We start from the raw sequence: 13,193 nt of genomic DNA, 5'->3' as shown, positions 1-13,193 counted from the left end.
AATTTAGGGGAAGACAGTTTGGGACCCTCCAAGATAGCATCCCAGTCCGAGTCATCCAGTTGGGGAACGTCAGTACTCCACTTGTGCTGTAAACCCTCCACCACTCGCTCCACAGCTCTGGAGCGCAACTCCAGGTACATGGCCGATATTAATTTAGTCGGGTCATCCCCCATGAGAATGGTAAGGGCAGGATTAAGCAGTAGGTCTGCGGTATGGTCAGGTAATTGGGCCAGGAGAGCATGTCGCAGCTGGAGGTAACTAAAATACATACTGGGCGGGAGCTCAAACTGCACCGATAGGGAGTGAAAGGATCGTACCCCGGCATCCCCAATGACCTGGTGAAGGAACAGCACCCCTTTCGCCGCCCCCGGAAGATCACACTGTTCAGGCAGGCTAGAGTTGCACCACAGGGGAGTGTAAGCATGTAGCTGTGTCAAGCCCAGAAGTTTATGTGACAGTTCCCAAATACGTCTGTGCAGGGTCACCGGGGGAGGGGAGGTAATTGTCATAGACGCCGATCCGCGGCCTCGCAGAATAATTTGCATTGGTGTGTGCGTTGCTCGGGTCGAACCAGTGCAAACTAATGCCCAGTACCGGTCAGCCTCTGAGCCGTGGAAATAGTGGAAATGGGACAGTTGTGCCGCCAGATAGTAGGCCTGGAAGTCGGGTACCGCTATACCGCCACATGTGGTCGGGTTTTTTAACGTCACCCAGGAGAGTTTATGGCGACTCCGTCCCAAATAAAGAGTTGAGGATTGCGTCAATCACCTTAAACAGTTTCAGAGGGATGAGAACTGGGGAATGCCAGAAAACATACAAAAACGTTAGGGAGCAAAATCATTTTTACAAGGTTCACCATGCCCATCACCCCAAGGGGAAGTCTAGCCCATGATTAGCCCACGATTGTACCCGCATCGGGATGAGGGGCTTCAGATTGTCAGGGCTATAGTCCGATGGAGTCCTAGTAACCAGGACTCCCAGGTACCGGATGCGAGAAACTCTAGCCAGCGGGAGACTAGCAGAGTCCGCCGTGGGAGGGGGAAAGGATCCAGGGACAGTATCTGAGATTTGTCCCAGTTGATTCGTAGACCTGAGTGATGTCCAAAGTCATCAATAGTCCAGAGGGCAGCATGTAAGGACGGTCCAGTATCCGTCAAATATAACATATCATCTGCATATAGGCCTACCGTCTCCGTAAGGGGACCCGCCCGAAGACCCTGAACTCCAGGATGCGTCCTGAGTGCAATGACCAAGGGCTCCACCGCCAAAGCATATAGCAGTGGGGAAAGAGGGCAGCCCTGTCGCGTACCTCAACTTAAAGAGGTTGTAAACTCATAATTTTCACTTCAGCTCATTCTAATCAACAGTAACAAAGCAATCGATACTGTAAAAGATTTCTTACTAGTTTATTCTTCCTGTAATCCTGTAATTTTTGCTGACGTCATCGGCGCATGCCCAGCGTGTTATCAAATCCACGGCATGATCTGCGTGCCGTTTCTGAGCTCTCCCTGTATCTGTCAGGGCACAGCTAAGTCTCGCGATTAGCTGTGCCGTTCTTCCCAGCTTCCGGTCATCTCACAGGGGGAGTGAACATGACAGGTTACACAAGGGGAGGGGGGAGTGAGTGAAAATTCCAAGCATTCCAAGACAGCGAGAGCACGTCTTACACAGAGTCTGCATTACAACTACAGTAAGGGCGGAAATGACGACAGCAGGGGGGAGCATAAAACAGGATTAGACATGGCGCGGCCAAGTCCAGGAAGGAGGAAAAAGATAAACTTTAAAATAAAGATATTTTTAGACGGTAATGATGTTAATATTTAATGTGTAATGTAATTATATTGCATGTACATTTACTACATTGTAAAAAAAGTTTGATTTTCATAGCCGAGTTTACTTCCTCTTTAAAGGAAAGGGGTCGGATAGCCATCTGTTAACGGCCACCCTGGCAATCGGGCGGTAATACAACAAGTGCACCCATTTTATGAAGGAAGGGCCGAACCCGCAACAGTGTAAGCATTCCCAAAGGTAACTCCACTTCACGTAGTCAAATGCCTTAGCGGCGTCCAACACAACCACCGCTCTGGTCCCCATTTGTGTGTGTTGTGCCTGTATATTTAGGAAGAGGCGACTGGTGTTCATGGCCGTGTTCTTCCCGGGCATGAAGCCAGTCTGGTCAGGGTGTATAAGCGAGAGGATAAGTTTACCAAGACGATGGGCCAGAACCTTAGCCAGTATCTTAATATCCGCCTGCAATAGAGATATCGGTCGGTGCGATTCTGGGAGTCGGGGGTCCTTACCAGGTTTGGGAAGTACAATAATTGTGGCCTCTCTCATTGAGGTAGGCAACGTCTCCATGTCCAAGGCATGAGTATAGGTCACAAATAGCTCGGGGGCCAACACGTCAGTATAAGAGGCATAGAAGTCTAAGGGGAGACCATCCGAGCCCAGTGCCTTTGCCAGGGCCAGGAAGGCGATGGCATCGGCAATCTCGTCTGCAGACAGCGGGGCCTCTAAAGTCGCCCGTTAAGAAGCAGACAACTGGGGGAATTCCACATTGCGCAAAAAATTCCAGGTCTCAGGGCCAGACGCAGTGGACTGGGAGGCATACAACGAGGTATAATAGGAGCGGAACAACCATGCCACATGGGCAGGATCAGTCATTTCAGACCCATCCGTCTCCAATAGGAACACTACCACAGGCGGTGCAAACTCCTGATGAGCCAAATAGGCCAGGAGCTTGCCCGCATGTTCCCCCTGCTCGAACACCCGCTGTTTGCAGAAGAAGCGCTTACATTTAGCCATTTCGTAACGCAGCTGGTCCACCACTCGGGTCTGGGACTTAAGCTCAGAGACAAGAGCTGGAGTCAGATCCAGCGTACAAGCCTCAGAAATTGAGGTAAGGTGATCCAGGGCCTGCTGGAGGACACATTTGGAGGTGGCCTGAAGGCGATTAATTCATCTGGTCAGAGTGGAGCGAGCACATAATTTAAACGCCTCCCAAATATGCGCCGAGGCGGTCCCCCTGTTAGAAGTAAAAAGAAAACCCATTCTTGTGGCAAGTCAAGTTGGTCCGCCAGTGTGAGAAGCCAAAAGGGGTGAAGATGCCAGGGACGTGGCATGGTCGGGGGAGTCAAGTCCAGGGATGCCCAATAGGGAGCGTGATCAGACAGTGATCTAGGGTGGAACCCCACATCTAACAGTAGCGGGAGCAGCTGTGCCGACACCACAATAAAATCAATACGTGAGAATGAAGAGTGGGTGGTTGAGAAACAGGAGTATGCTGTGGAAGTCGGGTGACTGTGACGCCATGTATCTGTCAGAGCAAATTCCCCAAATAGTCGGTAAAGTCGAGTAGTAATCGGAGGGAGGGCATGTGTAGGTAGGGGTGATCTGTCAAGGGCTGGGTGCAATACCATATTAAAGTCCCCCAGCCACACAACAGGGACGGCGGGGTGAAGGGCCATAAAGGAAATACCCTCAGTTACCACCGCCGCGCTGTATGGGGGGGGGGGGGACATAGCAGGCCAGGATAAGACATGGTTTGGAGTAAATAAGGACGTGTAAAAAAAAAAAAACAAATCTACCCTGGGGATCCGTACGTGTCAAGAGAAGGGAGAAATGCAGTGTTTTGGCCACTAAAACCGACACACCCCGGGAATGTGAGGTATACACAGAATGATAAGCCCAACCCACCCAAGGCCGACGCAGGGACAGCGGCAGCTGACCCGTGGCGTGGGTCTCTGTCAGAACCGCCACATCCGCCCTATAGGACTTAAGGCACTGAAACACAGCCGACCTCTTAATTTTATCCCGCAACCCACGGTCATTCTATGTAAGGAACCTTACAGGGCCCATGGTGGGGGTAAGCAATGGGCGATCCGGGTGGGCACCCGGCAGTCCTCGCGGGCTGGCGTGATCGGGTAGGCACCTAGGAATAAAAGACCTGGAAAACCAACAGTAGCATTTAGAGTTAACATGTTCTCTGCGTAGAAAAATAGCAACAACATTTTAAAGACCATTAGAAAGTCAAACAATAACCACAATGAACCCCCCTCCCCCCACCCCGCTCTCCACCCCCCAAACTTGGTGGGAGCACACAACCCAAAACCTGTACAGAGATCAAGTGCGATGAAAACCAGGCAGACCACAAAGGAGGGTGGTCCGGATCCCAATGAAACATAACAAAAAATCCAAAGTCATCTCTGCACTGTGTTCTGTGAACATGGGGCGACCTAACGCTGGTTAGGAAGCAAGGAGTAGGAACAGTAAAAAACAAAAACCGCAAGCGCACTGCTCATAGACACGACAGCCACTAGTGCACACAATCAGTCATCATAGAAAAGGAAAAACTATAGAACAGTGTGACCCGGCATATAAAAGGGGAGTGGGACATTCCTCAACATAGCAAATAAGACAACATGTACATATCACGAACCATGTTCTGCAGCGGTTAATATAGCAGCAAACCATGCCGCATAAGGCCAGGCGCCTCAACAAAAATACAGGGAAAAAATAGTAAAAACAAGCAAAAGGGAAAAAAAAAAAAAAAAGGTGACGGGTACAGTCCAGGAATAAAAAGGGTAAAAAAGCAATACAGTCAAATGTTCATGGTGCCCACAAGGTAGTAGAGGACGGTACATAGCAGCAGGATGGACAGAGCGACCCGGTGACTAGGGAACCCCCAAACCCCAACAGGAGAGCGTCCACAGTAGCAAGGGAGGGCCAGGAGCCAGGGGAGTAATAAGAAGAAAAAAAAGGGGGGGGGGGTTGGGGTTCCCCGTGCAGTCAGTCACATCTGGCAAACACTTACTGAACGATGAGGGGGGCTGCAATCAAACCCGGTCATGACCAGCAGCTGTGTATTGATCCAGCCATGCAGAACCGAGCTCCAGGTCCTCATAGAACTGAGCTTTGCCATCACAGATCACACGAAGGCGCGCTGGAAACAGCATGGCATATTTCAAATTGTGAATGCGGAGCATTTTCTTAAGATCCACAAAGCGGGATCTCTGCTTCTGGACCTCAATAGAAAAATCCGGAAACACCATGATATTCACATTCTGGAAGGGAATATTGCCATGTTCTCTGGTTAATCGCAGTATTTTGTCGCGGTCACGGTAATTGAGGAGTTTAGCGATGCAGGTCCGTAATGGGGCTCCTTCAGGGAGACGGCGCGCTGGCATGCGATGGGCCCGCTCCACCGCAAAGGTGGTGGAAAACGCCTCCCTGCCATAGGTAGTAATGAGCAGGGTTTCCAGGAAGGTGGGGGGAGCCGTGCCCTCAGCCCCCTCTGGGGAGACCCCACAAACCGGAGATTGCAGCGGCGGGCTCTGTTTTCAAGGTCATCCTGTTTTTGAGCCAATTGTTGCAATTGTCTCTGGAGGGAGTCAGCGGTATGCTGGAGAGGCAGTATGACATCCTCAGCCTGGCTGATCCTTGTTTCAGCTTCAGTGACCCGGTCCCTGAGTTTAGACATGTCCTGCCTTATCAGGGAGACATCAATCTTCACCTCCTCTATTTTAGCCGTAAGCGTGGCCTGACAGGTGGATATAGCCTCTAGTACCTGCGCCAGGTCAGGGGAGGCCGCGAGCGGCGAGGCGCCATCTTGCAAGGAAGGGCCCGGGTCCTGCCGGCGAAATTTGTCCACGGATTGTCAAACATCGTGCAATGAAGTGGCTGAATTTAGAACTGCATCTAAAAACAATTCTCCTCTCCTCTTCTTGAATGGGTTACATTCAGCGTGTTTGCAGCCTGGCTGAAAGAGACATGTTGTATTTTTTTTTTCTGCACCCACAAAGCATTGCGACCATGGTATGTTAACAGCCCTGTCTGCTGCCATTGCAGTTAAGGGGATCAGTTGGGGGGGCATGGTTTACCAACATTGACCATGATGCCAGAGCAAGCGTTTAACACTGACTACTTTTACTCCCAATATCCACAAAGGTAGAGGGATTTCTTACCCCCACTGACCAGCAATGGTCCCTTTGGTTCACTTTATAAAACCCTGGTCCGGCCACACCTGGAGTATTCAGACTCTCCAGTTCTGGTCGCCAATCTTCAGAAGGGATGTGCTGGAACTGGAGAGAGTCGAAAGAAGGGCAACTAAACTAATTAGGGGATTGGAGGACCTTAATTACGATTATTCTCCTTGGAGAGGAGATGCCTGAGAGGGGACATGATAGAGATTTACAAATACCTTAATGGTGATTCCAGCAAAAAACTATTTAGTCTCAAGGAGTGCAAGAGAACATGTGGCCACACAATGAGATTAGAGGAGAGGTGGTTCAACTTTAAGCTGCATAAGGGGTTCTTCACTGTAAGGGTGGTGAGAATGTGGAACTTTCTTCCACAATTGGTGGTAGCTGCGGGGGAGTATGGCTACTTTTAAAAGACTCTTGGACGTGCATTTCAAAAGATCTCAGCATTGAGGGTTATAGGAAATGATTGAGCCACTGACTCATGCACCTGTGCAGGTTGAACTGTTGTCTTTATTCAACCTCAACTACTATGTAACTATGTCCCATTACGGCGGTTTTATTTTTAACATTTTTACTTTCAATAAATTTTTATTGTTTTAAATACATAGGAAAAGAATACACAATAAAAAACAGTGTAGAGAACGTCCGTTGTGGAGTACATGGGTACAACTTAAAAACACAACAAGTGACACAGTCTCCGCAGGGATTCATAATAACATACAATATTTCCAAGCGATACATTGTTTGCTACATCCCCGGCCGGTCAGTCCGGGCCAGGCCCGGATCCGCCCCCTCCCGGCGCCCCGCAGGGGAACACACTGCGCCGAGTGGAGAGGGGCGGACGTCCAGACCCCAGCCCATCGCCAACCCCCGGCCTCAGGGGAACCATGTAGCCGCAGTATTGTACCAGATAACAGAACTATAGTGCATAGTAAGGCCGCTCCAGGAGGCACTGTCAAACCCAACGGGATCCCTAGGGGACCGCGTCTTTGAAAGTATGGATCAACAGCAGTTCAGGAAAGAAAAAGGAAAAATAGAAAGAGAGAATAAGAAAGTCTGGGAAGGAAAAGGGGGGAGTAGGAGGGGTAGAGAAGGAGTAAGATATGGGGGCAAGGGGAGGGTGGTGTCCAGGTCTGTCACAAAGAAGCCAAATAGCCGTGGAGAGGGGCTCCCAGAGGAGCTCCCCATGAGAGTCTCACATGCTACTGGGGTCCCGCCAGATATCTCATCCAAGGGTCCCAAGTTTTCTCAAACAGGGGCAATTTGTCCTGGAGGATAGCCACCATTCGCTCGTTCACCATGATCCAGGTTAATTTAGCTTTGAGAAGTTCCAGTAATATCACCGGGGATCGCCATGAGCGAGCTATGGTAATCTTGGCTGCCGTAAAGATGAAAGCGACCAAGCGTTTAGTGTGTTTTGGAGCCATAGTTATTGGCTTACCCAGAAGCGCTTGGATAGGGGATTTAGGCAGGTTAACGCCAGTGAGTGAATATATGAAATTGTATACTCGGATCCAAAATCTGCGGACCTTAGGGCAGGTCCACCAGATATGCATGACCGTGCCAGGCTGACCGCAGCCCCGGAAGCACAAAGGAGAGGCCTCCCGGACCGCCGCTGCCAGCCTGACAGGGACCATGTACCACCTCAGAAGAACCTTATAATTGGCCTCTATCAGAGAGGTATTGATTAGGGATTTTGAGTATTTTTAACATTTTTATTTAAATCTGTTACAGACCCCAGTCTGGCCCCCAAATGGTGCAACAGATCGTGAACTAGCCTTTTTTTTTTAAATGTGGGGACCCCTGCTGTAAAAATTACTAGTTTAAGCTGGTAAATATCTGTAACATACCTGAGTCATCGCTTGGCTCAGTTTTCACCTGAACAGGGTAAGATCTGTAGTAACAGAGAAAAGAAATATATTCAGGATTCATTTGATATACAGGCCTCAATGCTACTATAATTCTACTAGTACACCATCACTATTGAAATATAGGTGTGTAACTATATATATATATATATACACATATACACACACACACACACATATACACACTTCCAGAAGTGCATTTATGAGGTCAGGCATGATGTGGAAGATGATGTAATTTCCCAAAATGTTGGCTGACATTTTGTCTATGTAACATAAATCTTCAGTTTGGAGTAAATAGCAAAAAATACTAACCTAATTTAAAACAATCTAAACTAGATAGTGTGTTGCTGCTACCATTTGGAGTGCTGGCCATCATTTTTTATAAACTCTTTGGCTTTACTTACAGAATAGTATGGGTGTGATAGATAGATCGAGATAGATATATATATATATATATATATATATATATATATATATATATATATATATATATATATATAGATATATATATATAGAGAGATATATATATATATATATATATATATATATATAGATATATATATAGATATATATATAGATATATATATAGAGATATATATAGAGATATATATATATATATATATATATATATATATATATATATATATATATATATATATATATATATATATATATATATATATATATATATATATCTATATATCTAAATACATACACACACTTACTTCCTTATTACACATGCACTATATTGCCAAAAGTATTGGGACACCTGGCTTTACACGCACATGAACGTTAATGGCATCCCAGTCTTAGTTCTTTTTTGTTTTTTTTTGTTTTTTTTATAAAGCTGAATGTGTTTCTAAGTGCACAATAATTATTTGGGTATTACTATTTTAAGTAATAACACCATAGACTGTTAATCCAGGGAGCATCCAATTGTCGTAGGAAACCAGGTAAGTTTTTTTTTTTTTTTTTTGGAAGGGAGAATCAAAATAAGGAGCTAAATCAGCGTTGCTGCAGTTAAAAAAAAGCATTCTCATAGGAGTAGAAAACAGAGTACAGAGATACGAGTGCATGTACTTTCATACTAAGTATGCTTAACCCTGAAGTAGGATCTCAAACACGTTCTGTGAATATTTGCCAAACAAAAGATGTTTAGGCAGTTCTTCTCTGCACAAATCCAGAGTTGAGAACCATGCTTAGAACAGATGATAACTGTCATTTTCATGGAAGATTTATTTTTCTATAAATGATGTGCATGTTACATAAACTTCTAGTGAAAGCAAATCAATACCTTTCTGAGATAGATGTTTGCGTTTCACCTGCAAGGTCATCAACTACAAGAAAATTACAAAAGAAGCATACATAAGTTCAAGACACAAACACAGCGATAAAATCATCATTATTTGGCACAGTTAAGACTGCTACATCCCAACTATCCCTTTTTAAATACACGCCAATTAAAAAAAGAAAAAAAAAAGAAAGTAAAGAGCACACAAGTAAATGTAAAGGTTACTCATTTTTTTCTAAGCCAGCCTGTTCGTTATTGCCAGATGCATGAACATGTACCTTCGACAATATAAGTCCACAAATTTTGCTGTTGGCACTTGTTCTTTCTGATTGGTCAAACCTAGGTTTACATATAATATATGTATACGGTATACGCATCTTGTACATGTTTTTCTTAATAAACAAGTTTAAAAAAAAAAAAATATTGAGACCTAAGAACTTCAACAGTATTAACAATATTACTAAAAACAGGTACTTACTTTTTGAGTGATTCCCATAGGGAAAGGGTCTGATAAGAAAATAATAAATCATAAAGCATAAGATAAATGAAAGCTTCATGTAACAAATAATTTGAAATGTGGAACTTAAAAAGAAAGTTATCAACTCTAAATACAGTACAGGCTATCCTTGAAATTGCCACCTATTCTCATCAGGGATGTTTTGTGAAAGCAGTGGGCCTGCGTGCAAGATTAGAAGTTGGGCCCCCTAGCCCATGAACAGGAAAATGTGGCTCACAAAGCATGCCACAACAAAAAGTGGGCGTGTTTCAATCACATACCTTGCTGGTGGTATGGCATGATGGATGAGTATCTTTCTGTATTTCTCAGTATTGAGGACATATTTTTCAGGTAATGTTGAAGACCGTAGATGCAGTGGCCAGCCAAGGAAACAATGCTGCAGATAAACGACACATCATGCTTACTTCCCTTTGAAATCAGATGATGTCCAACAGTGCCATCAGCACAGAACTGGTGGAAACCAATGGGACCCAGTTACACCCATCTACTGTTTGGAGAAGTCACCTGCCCAGAAGAGGGCTTCACAGAAGAATTGCAGCCAAAAAGCCATACCTCAGACGTGGAAGCAAGGCTACATGATTCAACTAAATTTTGGGTGCACAAAAGGTGCTCTGGGCTGAGGTATCAAAATTTGAAATATTTGGTTTTAGCAAGAGGCAGCTTGTTCACTGAAGGGCTGGAGAGTGGTACAATAATGCATGTCTGCAGGAAACTGAAGCATGGAGGTTCCGTGCAAGTTTTTGGCTGCGTTTCTGCAAATGGAATTGGAGATTGTCAGGATCAATGGTGTTTTCAAAGCTGAGAAATACAGGCAGATAATTATCCATCATGCCATACCATCATTGAGGGGTGCTATTGGCCTAAAATGAATTCTGCAGCAGGACAAGGACACCAAACATACAGCCTTTGATGTTCTTAGATTTAAACAGCAATAAACCAAAACTTACATACCATTAAAAATGCATAAGGAAATTCAAATGTAGATGCCTCACCTTTTAATATTAAAATATATGTCGGATTTGTTATCCAAGATCTGATGTATTGTCTGAATATCATACATGGATGGCTCATTGACTGATATTTCTTCTGGGAGTCCGCAGACTGTAACAGCAGTGGGGTCTCTAGTTAACAATTCATAAGGGATAGGCACTGGACCGGCTGTTCCTAAAGCTTTACCTAATTTGAAAGATATATTTAAACTACATTTTAAAAGACAACCATTTAAAATTTGTAAAAAATAATTAGATATTAGAGATAATCTTTTAAAACACTCAAAAGGACACATTTATTAAATATTTTAAAGTAGATATATAGTCACAGCATACAATTTCATTTTAAAGTTCAATACTGTCATAGAAATACAAATTATATTTATATTTGACATTCCAATTTAAGCTTCTTTGAAAATATTTCTATATTTTACCAAATCTCCAAACCTGTCCAATGTTATTACTAGATTAAACATACAAGCGCAGTATGAACTGTGATATATGAACCTCAATACATTTTAATGCCAAATGGATCCTATGCCTCCTCCCTGGTAATTTCAAGTCCTTGGTAACCAAACTCCGCTTACAGTTCACTACCACTTGGGGTAGGCGGACAAAGGTCATCAATTTATGGTTACTACTATGCATCCCTGTAATTTCTTTATACATATACATACACACACACACACACACACACACACACTTTTTTATTGAATTCTGACCTATGCAATGTGGTGGTGCAGTGATAAGCAGTAAGAAAATAAATGCATTTATTATTGCTGGAATCTGTGAATTTAAAATCCTAATAAAAAGTTTAATGTTGAGAAAAAGAAAAAAAACATTTCTATATTGGAAGTTCTGCCTGTCTGCTGGTCATCTCTTTCCACAACTACCTGGATTACGTGTGTAGCACTGTCCCCTTGAGGACTGCTGAATTCTTCACCTTTTTGAGTCCCTCTGGGTTACTGTTAGCAACTGCATGCACAAACCTAACGCTTTTATTTTCCGGCTCAGTCTATGATCTGTCTAGGGCAGGCATGTCCAACCTGTGGCCCAAGGGCCGCATGCGGCCCAGAACCGCAGGCAAGGCCCACTGCCCCCTGACAATTTTTATTTTTTTGCTGGGGAGGAAGGAAGTGGAGTCCGGGGGCACGGCCACAGTGGCTTCCAACTAACTGTAGGCAGAGGCTGCCTCGGAGGGGAGGGGAGGGGAGGAGGAGCACTGTGCGAGAAGGATGTGGCACTGTTTTATTACTTGTATACCTTAACTATAGTATATATTTTATATGCGGCCCGAGAAAATTTCTCTACACTCAATGTGGCCCAGAGAAGCCTAAAGGTTGGACACCCATGGTCTAGGGGTTGTGGTTGTTTTTTGTTTTTTTAAAAAGGGATGGGAGAAGGGATAGAGTGGGATACTCCAGAATTGAACTATTCACAGTTGATGAGGACTCCTATCTGAAGATGTAGCCAAGCTGCAGATTCACCTTGCCACTAGATGAACTTAACCACTTGCCGACCGCCGCACGACTATTTACTGCGGCGGTCAGCCCCTCACAGGCAGAGTGACGTAGCGTCTAGGGAGCTCCCGCTCCTGAGTGGTCACGGACCCCCCCCCCCCCGCGCACGCATGTGACCGGCGGACCCGATGTCCGCCGGTCACTCGGCGATCGTCGGGGGAGAGGGAGAGAGGGAGAGAGGCGGGCGGCTTGTAAACAAGCCACCTGTCATTCTCCCCGGTGTATGAATGATGATCATACGGTTCTACTATGTAGAACCTTTGATCACTGTTCATACATCTCAAGCCACAGCCAATCACAGTTAGAATCACGCCCCTAGGGACACACATAGCCCCTCCCTCAAAAAAAGTTAACCCCTTCACTGCCAGTGTAATTTTACAGTAACAGTGCATATATATAGCACTGATTACTGTAGAAATGTCATTGGTACCCCCAAAAGTGTCAAAAATGTCAGTCAAGGGTCCGATCTGTCCGCCGCAATGTCACAGTACCACAAAAAAAAAAAAAAAAAAACGCAGATCGCCGCCATTACGCGTTAAAAAAAAAAAAACACCAAAAATGACAAAAATCTTTCCCTTTGTTAGTAAACGCGATAACTTTTGCGCAAACCAATCAAAATACGCTTTTTGCGATTTTTTTTTACCAAACATATGTAGCATAAAACAAATTGGCCGAAAATGTTAAAAAATTTTGATTTTTACTTTTTTTTGGGGGGGAATTTCATATAAAAAAAAAAAAATGTGAAAAATATTGTTATTTTTGCAAAATTTACGCTCTTTTTTTGTTTATAGCGCATGATCAAAAAAAAAAAAAAAAAAAAAAAAAAAAACGCACAGGTGATCAAATACCACCAAAAGAAAGCTCTGTTTGTGGGAAAAAAAGGACGTCAAATTCGTATAGGTACAGCGTCGCACGACCACGCAATTGTCCGTTAAAGTCACACAGTGCCGAATCGCAAAATACCCCCTGGTCTTTTAGCAGCCAAATCCTCCGGGTCTTAAGTGGTTAAGGTAAAGTCTCTGTAATG

General features: G+C 44.6%; 1 protein-coding gene across 2 annotated transcripts in view; it reads right to left on the bottom strand.

Moving 5' to 3' along the window:
- Positions 1-13,193, bottom strand: part of GTF2I (general transcription factor IIi) — a 132,671-nt gene that overhangs the window by 105,057 nt on the left and 14,421 nt on the right. For both annotated transcript variants that reach the window (XM_082245209.1, XM_082245210.1), the window contains exons 5-8: positions 10,650-10,833; positions 9,619-9,647; positions 9,144-9,186; positions 7,832-7,875 (exon numbers count right to left, since the gene is read on the bottom strand). In XM_082245209.1, coding sequence (XP_082101335.1) covers positions 7,832-7,875; positions 9,144-9,186; positions 9,619-9,647; positions 10,650-10,833 — 300 coding nt within the window. The remainder of the gene's footprint in view (positions 1-7,831; positions 7,876-9,143; positions 9,187-9,618; positions 9,648-10,649; positions 10,834-13,193) is intronic.

The sequence above is a fragment of the Pelophylax lessonae genome (genome assembly GCF_965119305.1).
Source record: "Pelophylax lessonae genome assembly, chromosome: 2".
NCBI lineage: Eukaryota > Metazoa > Chordata > Amphibia > Anura > Ranidae > Pelophylax > Pelophylax lessonae.
This window is presented reverse-complemented; position numbering and strand designations above follow the sequence as displayed.